This window comes from Clarias gariepinus, chromosome 4 (genome assembly GCF_024256425.1).
Source record: "Clarias gariepinus isolate MV-2021 ecotype Netherlands chromosome 4, CGAR_prim_01v2, whole genome shotgun sequence".
NCBI classification, from domain to species: Eukaryota; Metazoa; Chordata; class Actinopteri; order Siluriformes; family Clariidae; genus Clarias; species Clarias gariepinus.
The window spans coordinates 6,032,039-6,059,551 of NC_071103.1; the positions used below are offsets into that span (position 1 = coordinate 6,032,039).

At 35.4% G+C, this 27,513-nt stretch overlaps 3 protein-coding genes across 5 annotated transcripts; all 3 read left to right on the forward strand.

The window, feature by feature from the left end:
- Positions 1 to 1,355: 1,355 nt before the first annotated feature.
- Positions 1,356 to 5,523, forward strand: LOC128520051 (C-C chemokine receptor type 5-like). The gene has a single exon (XM_053494065.1). The coding sequence runs from the start codon at positions 3,125 to 3,127 to the stop codon at positions 4,229 to 4,231; it is 1,107 nt and encodes a 368-aa protein (XP_053350040.1). The 5' UTR covers positions 1,356 to 3,124; the 3' UTR covers positions 4,232 to 5,523.
- A 152-nt stretch (positions 5,524 to 5,675) lies between these two features.
- On the forward strand, positions 5,676 to 26,716 carry LOC128520052 (C-C chemokine receptor type 5-like). Of its 3 annotated transcripts, XM_053494069.1 has the most exons (4): positions 5,676 to 7,154; positions 12,816 to 12,987; positions 13,304 to 13,382; positions 25,683 to 26,716. In XM_053494069.1, the coding sequence occupies exons 3-4, from the start codon at positions 13,339 to 13,341 to the stop codon at positions 26,704 to 26,706; spliced, it is 1,068 nt and encodes a 355-aa protein (XP_053350044.1). In that variant the 5' UTR covers positions 5,676 to 7,154; positions 12,816 to 12,987; positions 13,304 to 13,338; the 3' UTR covers positions 26,707 to 26,716. The 3 variants fall into 3 exon arrangements, with proteins under 3 accessions (XP_053350044.1, XP_053350042.1, XP_053350041.1); XM_053494067.1 differs by lacking the exon at positions 12,816 to 12,987; XM_053494066.1 differs by lacking the exons at positions 5,676 to 7,154; positions 12,816 to 12,987; positions 13,304 to 13,382 and adding exons at positions 22,721 to 23,049; positions 23,429 to 23,507.
- On the forward strand, positions 15,117 to 16,634 carry LOC128520053 (C-C chemokine receptor type 5-like). The gene has a single exon (XM_053494070.1). It carries the CDS (start codon positions 15,217 to 15,219, stop codon positions 16,117 to 16,119), a length of 903 nt encoding a protein of 300 aa, XP_053350045.1. The 5' UTR covers positions 15,117 to 15,216; the 3' UTR covers positions 16,120 to 16,634.
- Positions 26,717 to 27,513: the final 797 nt, after the last annotated feature.

A 27,513-nucleotide genomic window follows, 5' to 3' on the forward strand; every position in this document is an offset into this window, starting at 1 on the left:
TTCAAATGTAATCGTTACTGAAGTATTAATATTCTTGAGTCTTAAGCACAAGTCCATCATAAAGCATGCTTTGTAGACATATCCTTATTAGCTAGTCTGATTTCCCAATAAATTTAATGAGATAACACTAAATGTGCAATAGATGCATTTCAGCAGTTGCAAGTCATGACAAGTTATTCCATTTCATGCAGTTTCCTTACATAGGATTAACCTTTGTTTTTCAAGCTTACAACATTCCATTATGCCTAAGTTACAACCAAATTTCCATTTAAATAACCAATGCAATAAGACCTCAGCAGATAAAGTAAGTTTTGTGAAAGAACAGAAAGTTCAGAAGTTCTCAAGATAAGATAAGTTAGTTTCTTAAGATCACAATTCTTTTATCATGAATAGGCATGCAATGTTTTTGAATGTTGAATCTTAATTCTCTCTGTAACTATATTTAAAGTTGTGAAATGTCAGTTCCTGTTACAGTAAACTGTAACACCCATAAGTAGGCCTTCCCTTATTGCCTTCAGTTTTTTTTTTCTCTCCCTCTTAAAATAGGACAGAAAGTGTTGCAAGATAATAAAAAAAATGCAGCTTATCATGGTAAGAAGAAATCATAAAACAATGCTGTATTAATTAATAATAACACTTGGCAGACTGTTAAATGAGTTATGTTAAACCGCTTAAAATATTACCCTACATCTTATACGCTCAAGGGTTCAGAATCACAATGTCAGTGCTTCTGCACACAAGAGCGTTAGCTACTAGTTTAGCTGGGCAAATTAACCACATGCTTAAAGACATGCATGTCTCTAGCCCTGAACTCGTCACAAAAACAGAAGTGTGAAAACCAGAGATCTCAAACATCAGCATTTCATTTTAGTTTTGACTTTGAACCCCAGAGGAGAAATCAATAACAGAATTTAGTAAGTATACAGTATGGTGGCAGTGTTGACTTAGATAACTGTACCTATTATTTAAATATTTAAATTATCTGCACTGTAAATGTTGATTGCTATCTTATGTAGTTATTGATTTTCATGATTGTTATATGCATTAATGTTGACCTTGGTGTTCCCTCTGGTTCATCTTCACAGCATACACTTGTTTATGAGTACAGACTCTGCAGCTCAGCACTTTACTGACTCATTTGTTGAACTAAGAATTCGCACTGAAATCTGTGAGCAAAACGGATGTGTTCAACATCGTAGTATTGCCCAGCATAATTTTTAATTTTTTCCCTTTCTGTTGTATATTTTAACCCAGGGTTGACTGTATAGTGTTTGATGCTAAATGGCAACAATGAACACCAGCCAGGTTTACACCACAACAGGAAGGTGAGAATATTTTATACATATAAATAATATTGACTTTTTTTTTATTTTACACAAATAATAAATATATAATAAATAAGAAATATAAGAAATTTCAATTATTGGAGACAGTCAAATGAACTTCAGTTGTTTTGTTTTCCCTCAAAAATGTGGGAAAACATTTAATTTCTCCCTTATGGCTTTTAATAAATGGCTAATTATGCTTTATGGAATAATACAGGTGTGTATATGAACAAGACAAAATTTAATAATTTTGTAAAAAATAATTCAATAAAAGTTTAATAAAGTAAACAAGCTTGTATTATTGCTCTACACACAGTGTTAAATTTATAGCAGAAACTTGGTAAAAATTATTTTAATATTTTTAAAAAATGCACAACGAGATGTTTGAAGAAAGCGTACATCAGGCCCTCTGAGCACATTTATGAGTGATGCATAAACCTTAATAAAAGCAAAGCACGAACCCGCAGCTACTTTTGCATCTATAACACTGTTGTCAAGCACTGTGTATACTGTACACTTATCTTAACCGATAAGTTGCAAAATATCAGTTACAAAATTATGCTAACAGCACTCATATGTCGATCCATAATGTTAATCAAAAAACTATCTGCTCTCCTTTTTATGAAGTGTCAATGAGAATGTCTCCTAAAAAGTATCCTCACATTTTAATTTAAGCATAACTAAGGACTTTGTTATAAAAACTCCTTTAATAAATAGACCTCTATTAAAAAGCAGTGCCTAAAATTAACTGTACATGCTTCCTCTGTTTTGTCAAGTCTAAATGTTAGTTCCTCTCAATAATTAGCTGCTTGCCAACAATCTACTGTATATGACGTTTAAATATGAAACAGCAACAGATGAAGTGACTATTTATTAAATAAGCTTCATGAGTCATATTCAGAGATAGTGACTTAGGATCAAAAGGTCTATTGATATATTCAAATGTCCATCAATTTCTTCGTATCCGGAGTCAGGCTGTTCATCTGCTTTATCTCTTGAGCTTATGGAAATTGCTTGCATGTGGTTTACACTATTGAGGTTGCCAGATTTGTGTTTTGTTATTAGAAGCAGAACAAAGAAAGAAGAGAACTGGGGGCTCAGTGGTAGGCCTGTGGTATGCCAGGGTTCAAAAACTGAAAGGTTATGTAAGGAAGGGCATCTGGCATTAAACCTAAAACATAAGTTTTTGGATTAGATGATCTGAAGTGGTATTGATCTCGGGGAAATGTGGTATATTTTGCCAATATCTGGCTGCACATTTTTTTTTGTTGTTGTTGTTGTAATGATCTATTATTTACAGAAAATTTGGTTTAACAATATAGATCCAGCCTTATTACTAATCAGTTTATATTTGTTATTTTACACAGACAATAACACACCTTCAAATGTCCGAAAATGTCATGAAAATGTAATGTGTGCGCAGGACATAATTGATTTTATATTTTAATTCCTTAGATGTAAAATTAATAACACTATAATGCCATTGTTTGTGCTCCTTCTATGTGTTCCCCATGCTCTGCTTTGAAGAATAAGTACAAAAATAATTCCCAAGATAACAAAGTTTCTGATGAAATGCTGTCTTGTCCAAATTGCTCTGTGTGCAATGAAAATAAACTTAATTACTTAATTGTGTCATATGCTAATTTCCCCAAAGGGCATTTAAAGATTTTTAAAGATATTTACAAGATAGAATATCAATTTCAGCATGATACGCAAAAGGGAGGGTGTGTCCAACTCTCACATAACATTGGTTGTGAACAGAGCTTAATTCTGTACTTGTGTCTGAATTGTAAATATCAATGTGCACAATTCTTGTGTTATATCACCACTGCATACTAGCTCACCTTCTGATGTGCGATAACTTTCTCTTTACTGTTTTCAGCACAACAGAATATGATTACTCTATTTTTAACTCTACTGGACTATGTGATTACGGAACCCATGCAAGCCGGTTCCTCCCAGTGCTCTACTCCCTGTTCTTCGTGGTGGGCTTACCTGGCAACATGCTGGTGCTGTGGGTGATCCTGGGAGGTGCTCAGATAAAAAGCATGACTGATGTGTCTCTCCTGAACCTGGCCATCGCTGACCTTCTCCTAATCTTCACTCTCCCGTTCCTGGCTCACTATGCCAGAGATACCTGGGTATTTGGTAACGCCATGTGCACTCTGGTCCTCGGTGTGTACTACATTGGATTTTATGCTGGTATTTTCTTTATTGTGTTAATGAGCATCGACAGATACTTGGCTATCGTCCATGCTGTGTTTGCCTTGAGAATCCGAACAAAGGCTTTTGGGATTTTAGCAAGCATGGTAGTCTGGATGATAGCTGTTGCAGGATCATTTCCTGAGCTACTGGATCTTGGCATTATAGAAACTGAGACTGGAGTAGTTTGCAGTGCTTATCCAAAATCTATAGAAAGCCACAATGATGTGAAAAGTTCAGCTTTTATTAAAATGAATGTTTTGGGCATGCTGATCCCACTGGGTATTGTGGGATTTTGTTATTCAATGGTGCTTCAGAAGCTCAAGACCCTTCAATCCTCCAAAAAACTGGCTGTTCGTCTCGTTGTTGTGGTCATGGTGGTCTTCTTCTGCTGCTGGATACCGTACAATATCGCAGCACTCCTCAAAGCACTGGAACTGAAAAAGATCATTCCCCATTCATGTGACAACAGCAAAAGGATCCAGCTGATGCTGCAAGCCACTGAAGCCGTGGCGTACTCACACAGCTGCCTTAATCCATTCCTCTATGTGTTTGTGGGAGAAAAGTTCAGAAAGCAATTCGCCAGACTGCTCCTCCAGACACCAATGGCCAAAGTTCAGTGTATGAAACGCTACATGACCCAAGTCTCAGGCTCAGTGTATTCTCGGGCCACGAGTGTGGAAGAACGTTCAGTTGGTGTCTGAATGAAGAAAGAACATAAAATCTTTTTCTTTTAGAACTCAGCATGTGTATGAATGAATTTCATTTTATATTGTTTTTTGCACATTTATATGCTTGCATTTAGGTAACGATTATTATAATATTCTCTTTTATTAATGCATTCCTCTCAGAGTGAGATTTATTTTTTGTACTTTTAATATGTATCTCTCATCAGAAAATGTGTATATAGTGTACCTTTATAAAAGATTTATAGTTAAATAATTGGACTGTAATTAAGAATGGATTAGACTTGCATTGAAGTACACATACTTATATGCAAGATAGTAGTTGCATGATTGCTGACCAGAGCACGAGTTCTGCTAGGTGTCCGTGAATTACAAAACCAGTCAATAATGGAAGTAGTGTAGCACCATGTGACTGACTAAAAGAAATTATAAGTGAATCTAAAATTATATATAAATGTACTTTTGAACATTAATTAAATACTAACACTAACCATTTTACTTTTTACCATGAATTCAAAAAGTTTTTATGTACATAAAAGCAATGTCTGTTTTCATTGTACAAGTCTACAAGATTAGTTACAACTGTTTTATGTAAAGTCATAAAGTCATCTAAAATCTCAATTCAATTCAAGTGTATTCATGTAGTGCTTTTAACAATGGTCATTGTCGCAAAGCAGCTTTACAAAATAAAAAAAAAGATTATATGAAATGTGTGGGAAAATGTGTGAATTAAAATGATCGGATAAACCAAAATGATTAAATCTGACCTGATGTGCCATTTGTCAGATGTTTGTCCCTAATCCCCTGGATTGCATAAGAGTACATATGATATGCTTTAAAGGTACACTACAATCACCTTTCTATGTAAAAGATACATACTGAACATACCAGTTCAGTTCATGTTCAGTTTAGAGCCTTTTTTATCCGAGAGTGTATGTTAACTGACCTCATCCTATACAAGTCAGAATGATCAGTTATACAAAATAGCTCATATGGGTTTCCCTGAATGATACTTAAACTTAATGCTTTTTAAGTGTTTGCTGTGCAATATAAAAAAGATGCAAAAAAAAGCAAAAGCTGTACAGAAATAGAATTAATGATGTGATTGTTTGTGTGATGTTTCTCCCCTTTTCAACATTATTTTTTTTTATCTTATCAGTGTGATTTTTGAATATTTTGCAAAATATTTAAATCCCACAGTTTTATTAATAAGAAGGTAAATCAGCCTTGCTTATGTTCTTATGGCAATGCAAATATGCCATTTAGTATCAATAATCTTTTGGTTGAGCTTTATTAAAGGTAAATAGCAAACCCAATGCCTTGATTGTGATATTTTATATATATATATATATACTGGCAGCAAAAAGGGAAAAATTTGTTGCAGACAAAACCTTATTAAAAATCACGTGAGCAAGTGTGAACAATAGGGTTTTTCAAGATGATGAACGAATGCATGTTCATGTATATCTGTGGGAAAATTTATGGATAATTATCCATCCAAGGCACTGATAAGCACTGGAATCTACCCTGTAAGCACTATGACAGGCTTATGGGAAAAGTCTTTTTTTCATAGAAAGAACAGCTTTGCTTACATTGTCACACACCGTGTGTTCTTTGGCCTCGGAGTGCACTTGGCTTAAAACACACCATTATGTTCGTAAAACAAATATAAGATTTATACCGTTGGAATTCCTTTTCCTCATACTATCTGATGCCCCACGCCTTCATGAGACCTCAGCTTTCAGAAACACAGGGTGGACCTATGACTGAGCTACGGCTTGTTATGACAAATAGCTGCAGCAGATATCTGCAGTGGGTTCATCATTATATTTATAGCATGTTCATAGCCCATGCACTTACACCCTGGTTAGCTACATTGTTATAGTGTGACCAACCACAATTTGTGCATTTGTAGTGATCCGTAGCAAAAACAGTAAACGCACAGAAAGTTCATGCTCTAATCAAGTTATTAGTATGAATGGCTACTTCGATGAACTGATTGAGAGAAACTGAGTCATATGGGCATGGTATATTTGTAATATATCATAGAGACCTTGAGAAAACACTTTTTCACCACCTCATTCTGTTACTCTTTGCAAATTACTGTTTGCTTTCACACGTTGTAACTTTCATACCTTTAGGATGTAATTTGTAGTAATAACACCTAAAACCAATGTATTGATTTTTTTTTTATATACTAAGCTTGTTATTCTTAAGTGGATTGTTGAAGAATTGATTTTATCCCACTTCAGAAAGAATTTTACCAAATATCTTATCTTTAGAATTTTGGAACGCTCAGTACAGGGAACAAAAAAGACAAGCTCAGCACTATTTCATACATGTTACTATTAGAGCAAACAAATCAAGTAGCAAACATCATGCATGTTTCCTCAGAGCCGTACTCTCGTCATAAAAAAAAAACAGAAGTGTGAAAAATGGAGACCTTAAAAACCAGCTTCTTATTTTATTTTTGGCTTTGAGCCACAAAGAACTATAGTATAATTGTGTCCGTACTGTATTATTGTGTCAGTGTTGTCACAGCTGCTTGTCCCTATATTTCAATGATTTATTATCAGCAACATGCAAATAGCTATGAATTATTAATTTTTGTATTTGCTGTATGCATTCATCTTGAACGTTTCTTGAACTGTCTTCTCTTGTGTGTCTTCACAGCTAAGACTTTCACACCTCTTTTTATATTCTGCACCTCAGCAGTTTACTGACTTGTTTTTGAGCTTAAACTTTCATAATGCTACAAAAACATGTGGTTTACAAAACATTTACGCACATTCAACAGATAGTTACTCAGCCATACAAAGTGGTTTATTACTTTTTCTCCTTTTTGGTGCATTTTACTCGAGCTTGACTCAAACTGTGTTTGAGGCTAAAGGACAATAACGTCCAACACCACCAGTAATCTTTGGGAGGTCACATCATTCAGGTGAGGAAGTATTGCATTTCAGATATTAAAGGCAGTTGCTTGCATGTTTAAAGAAACTCCGCACTTTTTTTTCTGTTGAAATAAAATTCTGTATATTAATGTATGTTGATTGTAATTTAATTGTATTTTGTGTCATTTACACTTGAGTGTTTTAGTGAAGAATTTAAGCAGTTATGAGCTAATATCAAGTCATGTCCATAAAAACAAAATAAAACATTTACTGTTTTCAATATTCTATGTTTAAAACAATTACAACTGTACTGATAGGCTTGAAGAAAGAATAAGTACAACACTGTTCTTTTTTTCATAAAGGTTTATTTTTGTAAAAGATTTTTTTTATATTGTAAGTTACCATAAGATTCTTTTAATAAAGTCATGAAACTAAATGCTCTTTGCGTAAAGCGTCCTGATAATTTTACACCTACTGTAAAGTTATTACATCTGGCAATAAACATTCTTACCCAGTCATCTGTTATTTTAGAGTTGAGTCTTACAGAGTTAGTTTGCCAGCTCAATGCCTGATTGTATCTGAGCAGTTAAGGGGCAGGTAAGCTGCACCAGGGCTTATGATCGACAGTCCCAACACCTTAATCATTATGGTACAATTCAACAAATATTTAATGACAATTAATATTTAGTAACAAGTCAATTCTCTAGATAAAATAATGACTTTAATGCCATTGACCTAAAGTAAGCATTTAGAAAACTAAATTTATTAAGTATTATGCATGTATTATACAAAACTCTCTAACTAATTATTTGAAAGCACTGTACTCTCCCGGATAAAACTCTGCTGCTTTGTGTTTCACTGAAACCTGGCAGCAGGACATGCTTGTGCATCAATAAAAGGTGGTGTACAGATGTAACATCGATGAAGAAGATTTGCTTTCCTGATCTAGAAGCGTTCGTCATCAACTGTAACCCTTTTGATTCGATGCGGGAGTTCAGTGTACCTCGTTCAATCAGTTGAGTGTTTGCAGCGCTGCAACAGCTGGCTGATCAGATCACAGAAATGGAGCAACAAAACCTGGACTCTTTTATAATTATTCTTAGTGGCTTTAATAAAGCAAATCTTACATGTGAATAGCCTTAATTCAAACATCAGGTTACATGCTACACTAGAGACAAAAATATTTTGGACGACTGCTACACCACAATAAAGCATGCATATAGTATTGCTCTTTTCCCAGTGCAGCTTTAGGACTTTCTGACCAGTGCCTGGTTCATCTTCTCCAGACCTACAAACAAAAACATAAATCTGCTTAACCTGTATTAAGGATTGTAAAGACGACCACTGGAGCAGAGCGGGAATGACAAGTCTGTTTTGACTGCACTGATTGTGCCTCTGCCACCAATCTGGATGAGCTCACACATTCTGTAACATCATACAGTATAACAGTTTCTGTTAGGATATTTGCAGCAGGATTTATTTAAGTCCTACCTGGACTTACTTAACATACAACAATTACAAACCATCGTTTATAGCAAAACACAGACAGCTTAGCCAGGCCAAGGAGAATGCCTGCAGGAGAGGGGACAGGATCTTGTACAACTAGGCCAGGAACACATTAACAAAGAAGACCAGAGTGGCCAAGTGGAGCTACTCTGAAAAGCCGGGAAAACAGTTTTCTGCAAACTTCCCTGCTTCAGTTTGGAAAAATCCTGAAAGCCATTACTAACTACAAGACGCCACTCCCTAACTCTTTGTGTTTGAAGCTGTTTGTACTCCAAGTGTTACAGGACACACCCATCCTGACCATCTCTCTACACCACCATTAACATCTCCGGTAACCCCCGTCTCCCCACTCCTACACTTTAGGTCTGTAAAAAGGATGTTTGTCAGATCTGGAATCAGAAGGAAAGGAAAACTTCAAACCCTAATGGTGTTATGCCTTCAACAAGCCATTTGAAAAACTGGCTCTGGCTGTTCTTGGCTTATCTGATGGACACGACTGGACCCTTAACACTAAAACGCCAAGTACCGGTCATTTGACCGCAATAGGGAGAAAAAAAAAATACTTCACACTCGATTAAATTTTAAATTCCGTAGATCTGGCCATTAAAAACGTGCGTTTCGAGAAAAGGGATCCCGCGACTTGCCACGGCTTCTCCATTCAGTATGATTATTATTAGTAAAAGTGCTCCAAATTTATTATTATTGTTATTATACTTATTATTATTGTAACGCACCCGCGCCTGTGCAAAAAGACAAAGTACAACAAAGAATACAAAAATGTATGATATATGAACCTAAAATATTATTGTTTTATTGTGTTTATGTGCTTTAAATATACACATATAAACAATAAACAATGCAAAGTGAAAGTAAGTTGCATGTGCGGCTTTTTAATCAAAAGGCTGATAAAGGCATGCGCAGAAAGTAGCAGATTTATCAATATAACTACAGACATGAAATGCAACAAATACAAAAAGTATATGCTACTCGCTAAATACAACGCGACAGCACGCAGAATCCCCAGGCTTTGACCTTATCCTTCTCCATTCATTGGTAGTAGTACTACTAATGTAAACATATCGTTGGGTTGTTTATGCTGGGTCAAAATTCTGTGTTATTACTTTATTCAAATACTTTATTATTTTTTTATTCATTTAATTCGTTCATGTTGATGCCCCCAATAAGCCCAAAATGGTGAAAAAAAACAACCTAGGAAAACCATAGGGCTCTTCACACACTATGATGACATAGTGCTGATGTCATAGTGCTTGGGCCCTAATAAGATACATATGTATACAAAAAGTCTGGTCTTTTGCCAGTTTCCCAGAGACCCAGTGGTCTGATCTGTACTGGATACAACTGTTTGTAACAGCCAGATCAGAGCAACATAGGATGGTGCAGACTGTCCATTTCCTTGTGCAGCTTGACATTGGATAGAGGCTGATCACGTGGTCCACTTCGCCCAGGTTTTTAATAAACTCTGTTACAACAACAGGTATAGATGCAGTAACATGGCACTTGTCTTTTGGTAACCATCTTGGGCAAATATACTGAGGCTCTATTCCACGGACGGAAGATGCCAAAGGACCTTTCTTTTGTTATAGCAATCTCTGAGTGTTGCCTGACTACCATTCTGATGCACCTTTCTCCTGTTCATTGTCACTGGACATTTAAGACTTACAGATATTTTAAAAAAAAAAAGCTCTTTGATAGAGGTGAAATACTGGTGTAGGTATAGGTGGGATCCTTCTGGTATTGACCCAGCCATGCAAACAACAGCATTTCTTCCAATCCCCACCTGCTTGCCTTGAAATGTGTTTTGACTCCTGTAGACTTTAAAATTAAGCACCAAACCACTGGGACTGGCAAACACAAAGGCCCTGCAACCTGTGGGATTTGGTTCCCCAGGCTCACATTGGCGCACAGGAGTAAAAGGAATCATTTGCTCAAAAGAAATCATTTGCTCATGTAAAAGGAATCATTTGCTCATCTTTGCCAGCTTTGAGGGACCTTGATCAATTGAGGCAGCCTTGTTGAATGTTGGTTTCTGTTTAAAAGAGACCTGACTTTCCAAAGAGCACCCTATTTTTTCTAGTCATCCAGGATGGCAAGGTCATTTTATGGACTGGCGAAGTTTAAAAAATCTGTGCCTGGTTGTCGCATTGGCAGTAATGGTCTGTTATGGCATTGTCTTTCCTGCCCAATATATACGAAGCTTAGTGTATTTTGTAAAATTAGTATTTTGAAAGGCTTAAAATTAACATGCCCTCATAAAATTGTAATATAATGTAGTAAAAATCTACAAATAAAAAGCAAAAATAACCACATGCTGTATTTAAAAATTTGATCACTTAAACCTCATAAGGCCATAAAATGTGCTTGCTGCAATCGCCGCCAGTTTAGAAAGACAGAACATGTGATCTGTTGGCCACACCCCCATCTGTGTGAGATCAATAGAAAGCCCAAAATGTACTCTTTGCAGTACATTAGGACACAAACACATTGCATGCATTGTGTTTGTGATAAAGACCACGGTATCATGTCCCCCACAGAGGACAAAAATGAAGTGCTGGGTCTCAGGAGGTTATAGAAGCGAGGTTAAGCAGCTGGATGTCTGGTGCAGTCATAACATCCTGGAGCTGAACAAACCCAAAACAGTGGAGATAGTTGTGGATTCTAGGAGAAACCCCCCTGCACTTCCCCCACTCATCATAAATAGCACTGTGACAGCAGTGGATTCAGTTATTCCAGTTCCTCGGCACCACCATCTCACAGAACCTGAAGTGGGACAATCACATTAACTTCATTGTTAAAAGAAGCCCAGTAAAGGGTATCTGCTCTTTCTGATTCTGAAATATAAAGATTAAAAAAATTACAGTACTAATATTGCTGAGACAAAAATTGTAATGAAGAGATTTTTTTTTTACAAAAACTTCTAATAAAATCCTGAAATCTTTGCACATAATAATAGTCTTTCATAAATTCCTTATACATCACTGCCTGGATCCGGACAGGACTACTTCTCAGAGTTTAACTGGCAGCCTCACACCTGAAGTTCCAGCACAACAACCCTTGGCTAGATAGTCAAGTAAAATTAGTCAGTTTCCTTGTGACTTGTTTAATGAGCCTTTTGCCCTAAATTTATTATTCTGCCAGTTTTCTGTCAATTTTGCACCTTTGTGCCGCCTCATATAATCTGTACATTTCTACCTATTCCAATAACCTTTTGCGCACAGTTTGGTTGGATTTTCTCATTTTCTCATGACTATGACCTCTGGCCACTTTTAATATTTTTTCCTGTTAAACAGGCATCCTCCAGCACCACCGTCAGCCACATAACCTTGGTGTTAAAGAAAAAATATAAAAAATTATCATGGAACCCAACTTGTCATGATGCAGCCTTCAGGCAACTCAACTAGCATTCAACATAGATCTAGTGTTAGTGCTAAAAGTGCATGCTTCAGACACTGAAATTGGTGCAGTCCAGTCACAGTGTTTGTGTGAATTAGACTGGGCCCAGTTCCGATCCTTGGGCTGATTTTGGCCAAAATATCCCGTCACATCACTGCCTGAATCAGCGCATAACTACAGTTCACAGGCCTCACAGTGATCTACAGTACATGCTCAACTTGAACTACAGTTCTTTGCACTTACATCTCAATCAGTGGTGTTTTAATAAATCACACCTGCTCCTAATTTCAGTCAATTATTTAAGCAGACGGACATCACATTATGACCTTTGCAAATTATACCCTCAGCTTCCCTGTGACATTTACCAAGACCTTTTCCCATCATCTGTTATACTGGTATCCTTACGGGTTCTGCTATTCTGAGAATTTTGCCCTTACTTCTGATATTCTGTTATTACATCACCTGACCTTCTGCCTGCTTCCTATTATCCTTATAAACAGTCATTTACTCCCTAGCTTCTTTTTCCCCCTGCCCAAAATTGCATCTTGTCATGTTACCAAGAAACCACAAACCACTGCTGTAAAAATAATGACAGCCAAAAAATAAATTAGATTTGAGAAATAATTTTTACTGCGAGATTTTAAATCACTTAGTAGATCAACTGACTGTATTTCTAGTTATGGTGTGGAACAGCACTTGATTAATTGCTGAAACTTTTATTAAAAGTTTTTCTTATAAGTCAGTAAGTTAAGTACATTAAAACATAATCACAGCTTCTGTGTTTTTGCTTCAAGAGCATTAGCCGCTAGCTGGGCAAACTAACCGCATGCCAAAAGACATGCACATTTCTAAAGAGCCCCATCCTCATCACAAAAACAGAAGTGTGAAAACCAGAGACTACAAACATCAGCATTTCATTTCAGTTTTCACTTTGAACCCCAAAGGACAAGACGGTTACAATATTTTGTAAGTATACAGTATGATTGCAGCATGAGCTCAGATAACGGTACCTAATATTGTAATCAGTTATATCTGCATTGTAAATGTTAATTGCTGTGCTGTTTTTTTTTCTTTTGTTAATTGCTGTATGCATGAATCTTGATGTCTGTGTCTACTGTTGTTTGTCTTCACACCTTACACTTATTTATAAGTACAGCCTCTGCAGTTCAGCCTTCATCTTACTCATCTCATAAACCCATGTCTACCAAATGGCATTGAAATCTGTGTACAACACAGCTGTTTAAGCTAGCATTAAAGATTTATTCTTTTTTTGTATCCTCAGGTCGGCTCTGTAGTGTTTGATGCTAAATATCAACAATGTCAAACGTCACTCATGGTCATTCTGAAGAAGTAATGCCCAGGTGAGAATTTATCACATTCAAAATATTAAAGGCGATCAAATCCATCTAAGCTGTTCTGTTGCCTCTTTATTTCAATGAGAAATTTGATTTCTACCATGGTGGCCTTTATCATAATCAATTAGGATACAATCTGTATATGGAAGTGAATCTTTTGTTTTTTCTTTTTGCATTCTTAATATTATACCACCAGGCATTTAAAAAATAAACAAACTTATTTTGACTTCTACCTACAGTTGTATATTTATAAAAATGAACCTAGCTTTAATTATGTAGATATTTACAAAAAGGCTAGCACATTATTACTTCAACAGAACACTTCCAGTAAAAGCGATGCATAAATCTAGTAGTCTTTAAATGGCAATAACATTTGCATTTATAACACTTTTGTGAAGAATGTGAGTATATAACTTCTTAAGCTTTTTGATTTAATAACCTAGAAGATACGAGTAAAACATTGCAGTACATTGGAAAGTAATGATAATTAAAAAAAAAAAAAATGTTCTCTTGTTTTTATGACAAGCTTTTCAAAATGTCTGTAAAGTTTTAATTTAATACGTTTGTAAATTCTCTAGCACTGTTAATGAAAAAAAAAAATCCTATTTGTTATGTAGTTCCCCATTAAAATAAAGTGTTGGCCAAAAATAACTGTACATGCTTCCTGTCTTTATCTGCTGTATGAATTTGTTTGCTACAAACAAAGATGATGAAATTTACTGACAGTAATGTGATAAAAGATTGTATGTGATGCTGAGATATCTCTTACCTCTATTATTCCTCCAGGATAATATATTCTTTAAATCTAATATAATAGGATAATATAGCTTTAAATCTTATTTTATATCAAAAAACGAAAGAGTAAACAAAAAACAAAAAAGTTGGTTTTGGCATAGCTAGATGTTTGCCATTTTCCCCCAAATGATAAACTAAATGAATTACAACTAAATCTGAATCTAAAATCCTGTCAGCTAAAGTGAAAATTTGTTATGCAAGCTTCCTGAGTCATATTAAAAACTAGTGACTTAAATCTAAAAGGTGTATTAAAATTTGCTCATGACAGTTTACAGGGCCAGGTTGCACAGCTGCTTTAGTCTCTTGGGCTCTTAGTTATGATTATGGAAATTGCTTCACTGTGGTTCACATTTTGAGGTTGCCAGATTTTTTTTCTTGTTTTGTAGAGGAGGGAAACAAACATAGACATATAAACACATAAAAGGCAATGAGGGCTTATTGGTAGATATCCATCACCACCCAGCCACAAGAATTACAGGTCACCATCAGCCCCATTTAAAAAAAAAAAAAAGAAAGGGGATCTGCAGGAAAATGTGCTGACTGAATAGTCTGTTGGAGTGACCTTTAATGGGTAGCAGTTGAAAAAAAAACTTTAAAAATTACTTATAGTTAAAAAGCTCTGGTTTGGAGAACAACAATTTATCTGCTACAAGTTACAAAAAGGCTGTCTGTACCAAGTCCTCTGCATGAAAAGGGCTTTAAAGGGATGACGGGGATCATGTATTAATAGAGACATATATAAATCTTTTACATGAATATGTTAATGTTCTTAAATGTTCATTTGAGTAGTGCTTAACTCTGTAGTTTCATCTAAAGTTTCAATATCAGTGAGCATGCTTCTGGTATTAAATCGTGACTGTACACTATCTCAGCTTCTCATGTGCTGCAAATCTCTAAAAATAACTTTCTCCTTACTGTTTTCAGCACAACAGAAATAGATTATACTGATTTTGGACTTAGTGAACCATGTGAATACGGACCCCATGCAAGCCAGTTTCTTCCAGTGGTCTACTCCCTGTTCTTCGTGGCGGGCTTCCTGGGCAACATGCTGGTGCTGTGGGTCATCCTGAGAGGTGCTCAGATAAAAAGCATGACTGATGTGTCTCTAATGAACCTGGCCATCGCTGATCTTCTACTAATCTTCACTCTCCCGTTCCTGGCTCACTATGCCAGAGATACCTGGATATTCGGTAACGTCATGTGCACTCTGGTCCTCAGTGTGTACTACGTTGGATTTTATGCTGGTATTTTCTTTATTGTGTTAATGAGCATCGACAGATACTTGGCTATCGTCCATGCTGTGTTTGCCTTGAGAATCCGAACAAAGGCTTATGGGATTTTAGCAAGCATGGTAGTCTGGATGCTAGCTGTTGCAGCATCATTTCCTGAGCTACTGTATCTTGGAGTTGAACCATTTGGAAAAGAATTAGTTTGCAGCGCTTATCCAAAAAATAAAGAAAGTCACAATAATGTGAGAAGTGCAGCTTTCATTAAAATGAATGTTTTAGGCATGCTGATCCCACTGAGTATTGTAGGATTTTGTTACTCGATGGTGCTCCGGAAGCTTCAGACCCTTCAATCCTCCAAGAAATTGGCCATTCGTCTTGTTGTTGTGGTCATGGTGGTCTTCTTTTGCTGTTGGATACCGTACAACATTGCAGCGCTCCTCAAAGCACTGGAACTGAAGCACATCCTGTCTCCAAAGTGTGAGCTTAGCAAAAATATCCAATTGATGCTGCAAGTCACTGAAGCCGTTGCATATTCACACAGCTGCCTCAATCCGTTCCTCTATGTGTTTGTGGGAGAAAAGTTCAGACGGCACCTCGCCAGGCTCCTCCTCCAGACCCCAATGGTCAAAGTGGAGTGTATGAGCCACTACATGACCCAGGTCTCAGGCTCTGTGTATTCACGAACCACAAGCATGGATGAACGTTCAGCTGGTGTCTGAATGGAGGAACAAGAAATCTGTTTTGTTTGTTTGTTTTGCAATGCAGTGCATGTATTGATTATTTTCATTTTATTACTGCATGTACAAATGAAAATTAAATATCTCTATCTAGTTATAAATTTCCATTTTACATTTATTTTAGCTTTTGTTTACTCATAGATGTATCTTTGTAGCTTTACATTTTGGATCTTTAATATGTCTTTCACTGAAAAATGCAGACACATTGTACCTTTAAAAAAACATTCATAGTACATAAGCGTATTATGATTGAAACTGCATTATTGCTTTTAACGATGCACACTTATAGCTGCCACATGTTTATTTGGTGCATCCCCTTCATATTTCCTTTGTATTTGGAGTAGTAAAAGACCGCATAACTGACTGTACAAACTTTAACTGGGTCTCAGATTGCATGCTTTTATTGGCCTACAAACTTCTGATTTAGGCAAAAGTAATGTGTCTTTTATACCAGTTCCTCTATATTATTATTATTATTATTATTATTATTATTATTATTAATAATAATAATATTATTGATAGTGTTCTTCTAATTAGTAGTAGAATATAAAAAAAATTAAATAATAATAAAGGCCATAGTTTTCAATTGGGAAAAAAAAACATCTCATGGCAAAATTCACAACAGTAAAAGTGGAATATTGTATAACATTATTTTTAAATTCAAAAATGTGCCATCTACTGTATTTTGCCCAAAGCTTGCATATAAGAATACATGAGATATGCTTTAAGGGCAACTATATGCACCTTTCTAAGTAAAAGGTACATGAGACAAGGAATGGAAGAGTTCAGTGCCTTTTTTTCTGAAAGTATGTTTGGTTATTGATCTTTTTCAAGTCAGAAAATCATACTGAACAAAAGACATTGAAGTTGTTGAAAACTACTAGCAAATTCCTTTTCCCAAGCACTTTCTTATGTTAATAATAATTTCCTTATATTTGAATAAATGAATGAATGAATGAATGACGTCCTGCTGATATCATAAGTAGAATATTTGTAGTAAATAAATATCCAAACCGTGGTTGTTCAGTGGTAAAAAATTGATTCAAATTTTAAGAAGCAAATCATGTTGAACATAAGTATACATTTGTACAAATTAACAGCATTTTAGTAGCAAAATATGACTCTATTTATGATTTTTTTTTTTTTTGTCCAATGCAGCAAGAATTATTGCAACCTGATAGAAAATATTTTGCGCAGTTATTTAAAAAGCATAAATGCCGAAATATTTTGTCAAAATTGTTTTGGTTATACTGTATAAGTATTTTGTATGTTTTTGCAAAAAGCTATAACTCAATCTCACACAATTCTGTGCCAATTGATAAACCAGACTGCAGGAGTGTTTGTGGTTATGTATATAATTTAGTATTAATGATATGTTGGTTTTTATACTGTATGTATAGGTTTCATAAAAAAAATAAACATAAAAAAAACATCTTTATGCTTTGGTTGTGATTTTGTAGAAAGTTAAACAGAAAGTAGTGACAGCAAATTAGATCAAGGTACTGTAAAGCGTTGGTCAGGACAGTCAGTTGATGCTATAGAACAGACGTTGAAAGAGGTTGGAAAGAAGGGGACAGACGCAGAAAAAGCGACTGCAACAGCTTCCCACACACAGCATGTGCATCTCATATCTGTTCTACAAAAATTGCTTGGGTGCCTTTCAAGTGTTGTAAATGTATCTCTCTGTTTATATTTGTTTCAAAAACATTACCGAAAGTGCACCATGACCCCAAAATGCAGTAAAAAGAGTGCTAGTGGTAACAGTAGCAAGGGAAGGGGAAAGAGACATACTGAATGAGAAGTGAAACAGAAGGTTGCACTACAAACTAGCTTATACTAAAGTATACCACATAGCTTTGTTAAGTGTATCAAATGGCATTCGAATAACATTTAAATTACCTGATGTCCTATTTGACAGAACGTTTCACAAACATTAAGCTAACTGCTTTTAATTCATTCACAGTAGCTGCTAATCAAGGCAAGTCATTCAAAAGAAACAACATTCCTCCTGGACCACAGTAATACATACAGTACATAAAACATAAATTGATACCATAAAAAAACTAGCTAAGTCATCTAATTAGCTTATTATCTGAGAAAAAACTAATTAATACTTTAAATAAAAAACACAACTATCTAAGTACTACAGTATACTAAAAGACAACATAAAGAGCATGTGCAACATGACACAATCATAATCTTTGTAACCTGTAGTTCCACTAAACTGATCACATGAAAAAAATGTGTGTATATACAGAAAATATATCATTTAAATATATAGTATGGGATGTCTAAGAAACAGACCAATCAGGTCAGATTTGACAACCTCACCTCCTTCAGTCTCACCCTCGACTGCCTTGATTAGAGGTAAAAGACATTGGTCTGTTTCTTAGACATCAGGGTGTGGCTACCAAAGATTGTAATTATTCAAAGCTGTTTGAGCTATAATATTTTCTTGTAACTCGAGGAACTGCATCCTAGGATATGTGTTGAGATTTTCCTGGGAAGCGCGAGTAGAATGGACCACTACTGTTGACCTAATGACAACAAGCGAACTAGTCAGGTTCCGGTATCCAAAGGCTTTAAGGTCCATGAAGAACAGCATTTTGAAGCACTTTGCGATGACTGGGTGAGTGCAATGGGAGAAGAATTGCTTAATGCCATTTTGGTAAAATGCTTTGGTGCTGGCCCAAAGGAAGCAGGCCCAAAGTAGGTGTCGACAGCTGCCTGAGTCAAGGATAGGTTAAAGATTTACATTTACATTTAGGCATTTAGCAGACGCTCTTATCCAGAGCGACTTACATTTTATCTCATTACACATCTGAGCAGATGAGGGTTAAGGGCCTTGCTCAAGGGCCCACCAGTGGCAACTTGGTGGTTGTGGGGTTTAAACCTGGGATCTTCCGAACCGTAGTCCAATGCCTTAACCACTGAGCTACCCCTGTCCCCAAAGATGCTTGGCAGACTCTGCCTTAACCATGGGATCCTTGTCCCCCTTTCAATATAAGCAAAGAAGTTGTTGATCTTTCTGATTGCAGCTGTTGTGCTGGGTGGCACAAGTCAGTAATAGCCTAAATGCTTTGCCACATGTCAATGGTCTGTCGAGTTGATTCGCTCTTCAATTTCCTGTTGTTGTTCATTTTTGGCTTTTTAGATTTATCTTCTCTGATTGGCCCTGTCTATGCTGTAAGCCTCCTAGTTTCCAGAACTGATGTACTTCCTTAAAATGTGGTTTATTTCAGAGCTTACGGCTTTTTGTTACAAAATTTTTCAAATGTCAAACAGGTAGCAGCATGGGTTGCAGCTCTTGCAAAACTAAAAACATAACTAAATACTTGCTGTGTCTAAAGGTTGTTATGAACATAATCTACTTATTCACTTTTTAAGTTCAAATGGCTTTTTATGCACTGCCTAAATAAAGCATATTTATTTATTTATTTATTTATTTATTTATTTTTTATTTATAAAGTTTAAGGGTCATGAAGAGACTAATGTAGGAATATAAATGCAAAACTTTAAGCAATTTTTTCTCTGTAGTTTGACTAGGAAGAGAGGAACATCTGGTAAAACATAATTGTCTTAAAGATTTTCTCTTTCCACAAGAGTGACACCTTCATAGTACTTAAATGTAATTATTGTTTTGCACACTTAGTCACATTACGTGTCCAAGGCCATGTACTTAGCTCGAAACTGACTTTTATCCCAGTAATACAAATATAACACCTCTTGCATTTTAATTTCCTTTTCTTAACACTGTCTTCAGTTGACGTTTCTGTCATACTTGGTTGTGTTCTCGGTAATGTCTATGATTTTCATACTCTTATCAAGGATGATCTGTGTAAATGACTAGTTAGATGAACTGATTGAGAGAAAATGAGTCATTTCAGAATGCAAACTATTTTTTTATAAAGTATCACCAGCTTATAAAGCACCACCTGTTCCCGGTAGGTATCACAGTTTATCTCCACAACTGCATCTGAATTGTGAGTTTTCTGGAGATCGGATGAAGCTCGTGGAATTCTTTCTTAAGGTTTCTCCAGAGCACAAAACTCATTTCCACAACATCACTAGTGTACAGTGATAAATGTCAGGTTGAGTGAAGACTGACATTGTTTGTTGTAAATAGATTATTGCAAAAAAAAAAAAAAAATCATACCAGAGTTCGATAAAAAAAAAAGTTTTCAGAGTGGAAGGTCTGTCATTATACAAAGTCCCTGGAGTAGAGAGGATTAAGAGCCTTACTCAAGTGTCTAAAAGTGGTCGCTTAACTATCAATATTAGGTGAGAATGCTAAGATTGCCTACCTTTGATAGATTCATGTTACCAGGAAAAGGCTTTTATAGCAGATATAATTTTGGAAATTTGTTAAGTTCTGGCCTGGATATTTATTTAGGAGCATCGAAAATGGAGATCACAATATTACAAAATCCCAATAGAAAATTTAATGAAACAAAAAGTTAAAGGGCAAGGGAACATTCAAACATGACAATTATCAGTATTTTCATTATTTAAATATTAATTCCAATGAATAAACAGAAAAAAAGAAATGTAATGCACAAAGAACAAGAACACATGGCTGAACCTTATATCCCCATTGCACTCATCCAAATTTGCGATCAAATCCACACAGATGCAAATTTTTTATGACCTCGGAGGAGCTCAGTAGAGGTCGGTAATGGAGCCTCTTTTGGGCTCAGTGTGAATTCAGTCATATTCATTAGTATCAGGAGGAAAATTGATGCATGTTCAAAAATTTTCATTAACACCACAGTAAGGCCTCAGTATCAACTCTTAAGTGCCATTATCAAGTTGATTTTAATTATTACGCATTGGTATCGCTTCCTTTCCTGTTCTACAGCAAAACATCAGTTATTAAAGCCAAAGATCCCTGTATTAAATGTAAATGGATGTAATTACAAAATTACTAAAGGAAAATGGTGAAAATTAAACATGGTTGAAAGATATATCACATGTCAAAGTATTTAAATTTTGATTATTCCTATTATTTTCAAAATCAAGACTAATAAAAAAAATAACCATATAATCTTTTAATTCTAAAATATATGCAGTTTTGGTCATTTCATTTCATTCAGAACTTCGAAAACATGAGTAAGTTTTTCTTTCTAAAATGTTCATTTCATTATAATATTTATAAGTCAAGTTTCATCAAGTTCTATTTACAATAAAAGCACTATGTACAGGTTACACCAAAAGTCACAAACTTACCGTCACCAGCAAGGATTCCAAATGCATTCTCCACATCATATCTCCCTCTAGTTAACCTGTATTTGATCACAAGCTTTTCATCCGTACAATAAGTCCACGTCTACCAAAGGCCTTCCATAAAATAAGTTCTCAAGGCAAAAGTGTGGGATAAAATAAAGCATGAGCTTGTCATCGTTGGTCATGGGTTTTGGCGGAGGAACACTGATGGTACCAACCTGTATGCACTCCTTCAGTTCACTGTCATTAAATAGGTGGGCATCTGACATCTCTCCTATTCCCCCAATGTCTATAGCTCAACATCGACCCATTACAGGTCAGTTAATCAGTTATGGCTTATCTGGCAAGTCTTTGCAATAAACACCAGTGACCATGTGAAAGCAGGACAACAAAAGAAACGGATCTAGAAATCAATAGAGGATGCCCTCGTATAGCATGGAGGTGACTTCTCCAAGACCAAGAGAATTTAAAAAAATAATAATACGTTAATATCAGTGACGAAATTAAACTTTTAACAATTGCCTGTAAATAGCCATAAGAAGTGCTGAAAAAGTACAGAGTGTAAGCTTGGGCGCGATCACTTGATAGCTGCTTAATTAGAAGATCAGATCGATCTGGTCCAAGCTCTTTACCTTTTTTTCTTTCTTCGTTCAATCGTCTTGCGAAGGGGTATTTTAGCAAAGAAATGACAGAATTTTTATCATACTTATCTGGCTTCCATGTCAATCAATATTCAATACATTAACTAACAATCTGCTGAATGTTAATAAGACTTGTTGAGAATCACATGAGCCCAAATATTTAAAAACAATATTGATTCGCTAAGAACAAAAGAAAGAGGGTTCAGGGCGCACAGTGCTGCGCCCAAAGGATGGTTTGAAAAAATCCAATTAGAGCTCAGCCTTAAATCACATGCTTTTTAAAACTGTACGTGCCTATATAGACACTCGTTTGTCCGGTGCCCTGCGTACACCAGCACAAATGAACGTAATACAGTTTTGATTTTTTTTTTTATTGTAAATAAATGACTTTATTTCATAATTAAAATAAATAATTATTATGTTAAATAATTAAGGTAGCATTCTTCTCTGCCTAACTTTAGGGGGGCAGCGCCCCTGCGCCCCTGCGCCCCTTATTGACCGGCTGCCACTGGTTAATATTCAAAACAAATGTTTTCAGTCTCCACACAGAAAATATCACAATGTTACCCATTAACATTTTTAATAAATTAAATTTTTATTAATTACTTCAGCATATTAGTCATTTTAAGATGAGAACATTAATATAACCCTTGGAGTCAGAACAGTAGTAGTGGAGTAGAACAGTAACCGGTGGACCGGTTGTCTTGGTTATACTATGTCACACTGTTTTCATTCAATATTTAGTTGTTGGGGAAACTCAGCTTGCCACCCTCTAGGAAAGATATTATCACATATTATCACAAGTTTTCCCTAACACTCAGGAAAGCTTAGTACATGGAAAAGTAAAGACAAGATCATCACTACAGCACACAACAACAGTAGTTACCGGCTGGGTAAACTAATCAAGTGTTAAACAGTACGCATGTCTCCATAGAGCCCTATATTCATAAAAAAAAAAAACAGAAGTGTGAAAAACAAAGACCTCTAACACCAACATCTTGTTTCAGTTTTGACTTTAAGCCCCAAAGGACTATAAGCCCCAAATTTTGTAAGTATGTTGTGGCGGTAATGTCGCAATCACTTTTACATTTAATTTGAATCGTGTGTTATCTGTTGCTGTAAATGTTAAATGTTCTGTGTTATTTATTTATCTATTTATCTATTCATTTATTTATTTTTGACTGCTGTATGCATTTTACTTGGTCTCTGTGTTCTCTCTGGTTTGTCTTCACATCTCAGACTTTCACGCTTCTTTTTAGACTTTGCACTGCTGCAGTTTACTGACTCATTTTTTTGGGGGGGGCGATACTTTCATATTGCTACGGAAATCTGTTGATCAGAGACATTTAGGCATACTCGACAACACTCATAGTTTAACCAGCCTTACATATTGGTTTTCTAAGTTTTTCCCTCTTTTTTTATACTAGCATGACTGTTTAGTGTTATATGCTGAAGGGCAATGATGTCAAATACCACCAGTCATCTTTCTGCGGTCCCATCACTCAGGTGAGGATGTATTTCATCTTAGAAATCAAAGGCAGCTGTAAGCACTTTGAAAGAAACTTAGCTTATGTGTAAATTGTGCATATTTATGTATGTCAATTGTAATTTTATCGCATTTTTTAAATCCTGGCATGTTTTGTTAAGAGTAAATGACCCTGATCCATTTGTGTTAGTTATCAGCTAATATGAGATCTACAACCCTCTGCATATAAACAAAAACATTTATTTTCTTCAATATTTTGCAACACAAACCTCAACACAAGCCTGACCCATTAGCATCAATAAAAAAATAATAATAAATAAATAAATAAATAAATAAATTAGGACTATATATATATATATATATATATATATATATATATATATATATATATATGTAATAATACAGCTATGAATATTAATAAATCCTTACAGTATTTATTTAATGACACAAGTGTGGCAAATTTTAATGTATTTATTTATTTTGTATATGACTTTATATTTTTATCTAAAAGTGTACACTCTCTACTTACTTCCTGAAGTAAATTGGCATATACAAAAATTAAAGACATGGGGTAAAATGAATAAACATTCATAGCAATCAATACACTAAAACTGTTCTAAAACTAGTTTAGTTTTTTAAGCATTTAAAAATATGTATATGAAGTTGGTATTTTAAAACGTTAAAGAGCAAATATAAAACCCAGTCCAAAGAGGCAATAATTTAATAAAGAAGGATTTAAGTTGGTTTCCTAAATTCTTTATTTAGATTTTGCATAAAAAATATAATTTTTTTTCCTTTCTTAAAGATGACTGCTTTTTCTTTGAAAGATGTTGGTTTAGAGTCTATTTAAAAAACATACTCTACCTCCACTTCACACCTATCCCACACCTCTGAGGTTGGCTTTTTTTCTTTCTTTTTTTTTTACTTTAAGAGCCTTTTTACTTTTTTATTTCTGAACCACTGTAACATTTTACATGTGAAATAAAAAATAGAGGAAGTGTTTAAAAAAAATAAGAAATAGGATGACATGCGTGAGAACATAAAAAATCAGGCACATAGCCAATAACTGCTGCAGGAATACCTCGAGTTGTACAGTAATTAGCACATTAAAAATGGCAAATCTGGTTTAACAATCTGGCTTTCACACTTATTGTTAAGCGGCTTCTAAAATAGCACTTGATCCAGCACATAGTACTGATTAGCTTAGTTTGATGTGCATTGGATGAACAAGGGAATAAACTGAACTAATACTGATTTGTTATGTTCATGGCTCATTTTAATGACATTATTTTAATAAATACAGTATAAACTATATAACATAAGCAGTGTCTTTTGTTAAGATGCTGTCACCTCCTGTCTGCTGTATGTATCAGGATTTTAAATGAATTATACTTCCAATTAATTTATAGTGCCATATTTTATATTAATATAAAAAATATTACATACAGTGCAGTGCAAAAGTCTTGATCCACTTGTTATTTCTTCATATTAAATAAAATTAAAAGACAAACATTAGATTAAAGAAATGGGAAAACATGTTAAACTGCAAAGTGCCTAAATATACAATTCACAAACTGCTCGTTTATTTAAAACTTCAGCAGCAACTCCATTCCCCCTCTGGTCTGTTTAAAACCACTCAGCATTGAGCATCACCAGTATACTAATCACCAGCCTGATCATTTGTCATCAGCTGCACTTGTTTCCCCACTGATTAATGTCTTCAGTTAGATCTTTTTTATGCTTTAATTATTCATTGTGGCTTAATAAACAAAAACATTCACCTGAAACTGCTCAGGTACACGGACTGGACTGAAAACTTGCCATGAAGATAGAAAACAAAGTTCTTCATTCAGGAAGCAATGGGGAACTACTCCTCAAGACTTAATAAAAAATCAAGAAAGTACCGTGCTTTGGTAGCAAACTATAAAGAAATGATGGCCGGCTCAGGAATTTTGCACAGAACTGTATAATAATGCGATTAAATGGCATTCTATTGTTTTTAAGTGTATTTACAACCCAAAACATAAATTTCAGCATGGTGCACATAAACAATGATTGCTCAAACCCCAGGCTGCATACATAATTCTTGTTTATCTTTTTAGTGCATAAGTCTGTACTTGTGTCTAACATCTGAATCCTAATGTGCACATTCGTCCATAATTATCATGTAGTAACTTTCTCTTTACTGTTTTCAGCACACCTGAATATGATTATTCTGAATTTAAATTTATTGCACCATGTGAATACGGACCCCATGCAAGCCGGTTCCTCCCAGTGCTCTACTCTCTGTTCTTCGTGGTGGGCTTCCTGGGCAACATGCTGGTGCTGTGGGTAATTCTGAGAGGTGCTCAGATAAAAAGCATGACTGATGTGTCTCTCCTGAACCTGGCCATCGCTGACCTTCTACTAATCTTCACTCTCCCGTTCCTGGCTCACTATGCCAGAGATACCTGGGTATTCGGGAACGTCATGTGCACTCTGGTCCTCAGTGTGTACTACATTGGATTTTATGCTGGTATTTTTTTCATTGTGCTGATGAGCATCGACAGATACTTGGCTATCGTTCATTCTGTGTTTGCCTTGAGAATCCGAACAAAGGCTTTTGGGATTTTAGCAAGCATGGTTGTCTGGATGCTAGCTGTTGCAGCATCATTTCCTGAGCTACTGTATCTTGGAGTTGAACCATTTGGAAAAGAAATAGTTTGCAGCGCTTATCCAAAAACTAAAGAAAGTCACAATGAGGTAAGAAGTGCAGCGTTCATTAAAATGAATATTTTGGGCATGCTGATCCCACTGAGTATTGTGGGATTTTGCTATTCAATGGTCCTACGTAGGCTTCAAATGCTGCGTAATTCCAAGAAACTGGCCATTCGTCTTGTTGTTGTGGTCATGGTGGTGTTTTTCTGCTGTTGGATACCGTACAACATTGCAGCACTCCTCAAAGCACTGGAACTGAAGCACATCCTGACTCCAGAGTGTGAGATGAGCAAAATGATCCAGCTGATGCTGCAAGCCACTGAAGCCGTTGCGTACTCGCACAGCTGCCTCAATCCGTTCCTGTATGTGTTTGTGGGTCAAAAATTTGCAAAGCATCTAACTAGGCTTTTGCGCCAGACCTCATGCTTCCAAGTACAGTGTTTAAAGCGCTACATGACACAGGCCACAGGTTCAGTTTACTCACAAACCACAAGTGTGGACGACCGCTCCACTCATTTGTGAATAAACATTAAATTTTAAAACTCCTGCAACTTTTTAAAAAAATTTAATTTACATGTGTTTTATTTACTTTTGCACCTAATAGTTTTTTTTTTTTTTTTTTTTTTTGCACATTATCAGATAACTGTGCTTAAATGTATGTTTCCTTTTACTGGGTGATATTTTTAGTACCTTGCACTTTTAACTGATATTTGCGACAATTATTCAGTACTGGTTTCCCTATTGTATTGTATAGCTATTGTATAAATTTTGAAAAAAACATAAATAAAAGAAATTTAAAAAAAAAAAATATTTCGCATTCAAACCTAACAAAAAGTCTTATGTTCCAGTCTAAACTGTTTTTCAAAAGTTTTAAATATATATTATAGCTAATTATTGGAGACATATGTCAACACTAACGACAATGCTGAAGAAATGTATTATTTTTATGCATGAAATTCCATATTTAATTATGACGTGGAAATCTGATTGACAGGCGTGTTTTGGCTCTTATATGCCACCTAGTGGATGTCCCTTGAATTCCCTAGATGTACATGCAATCTTTAAGCAATGGCAGTTGCGTGGTTATTGGGTCTCATGTTGATTTAATCTAAGATTTACGCTAGATGGGTAAACCAATCATTTGTACCTTTGCATACAAAAACATCATGCAGATTCTCCTGAATGTTACCTAAACATACTGTGTGCATGACTTTGTGCAGGCCACCACCAGAGTTCTTCCAAACCTTTCTGTGCACACCATGGCTTTACAGTATAAACCTTTCTTTGTGCACAGAGACATTGCGTCAAGTGAAGGAAAATTCACAATAA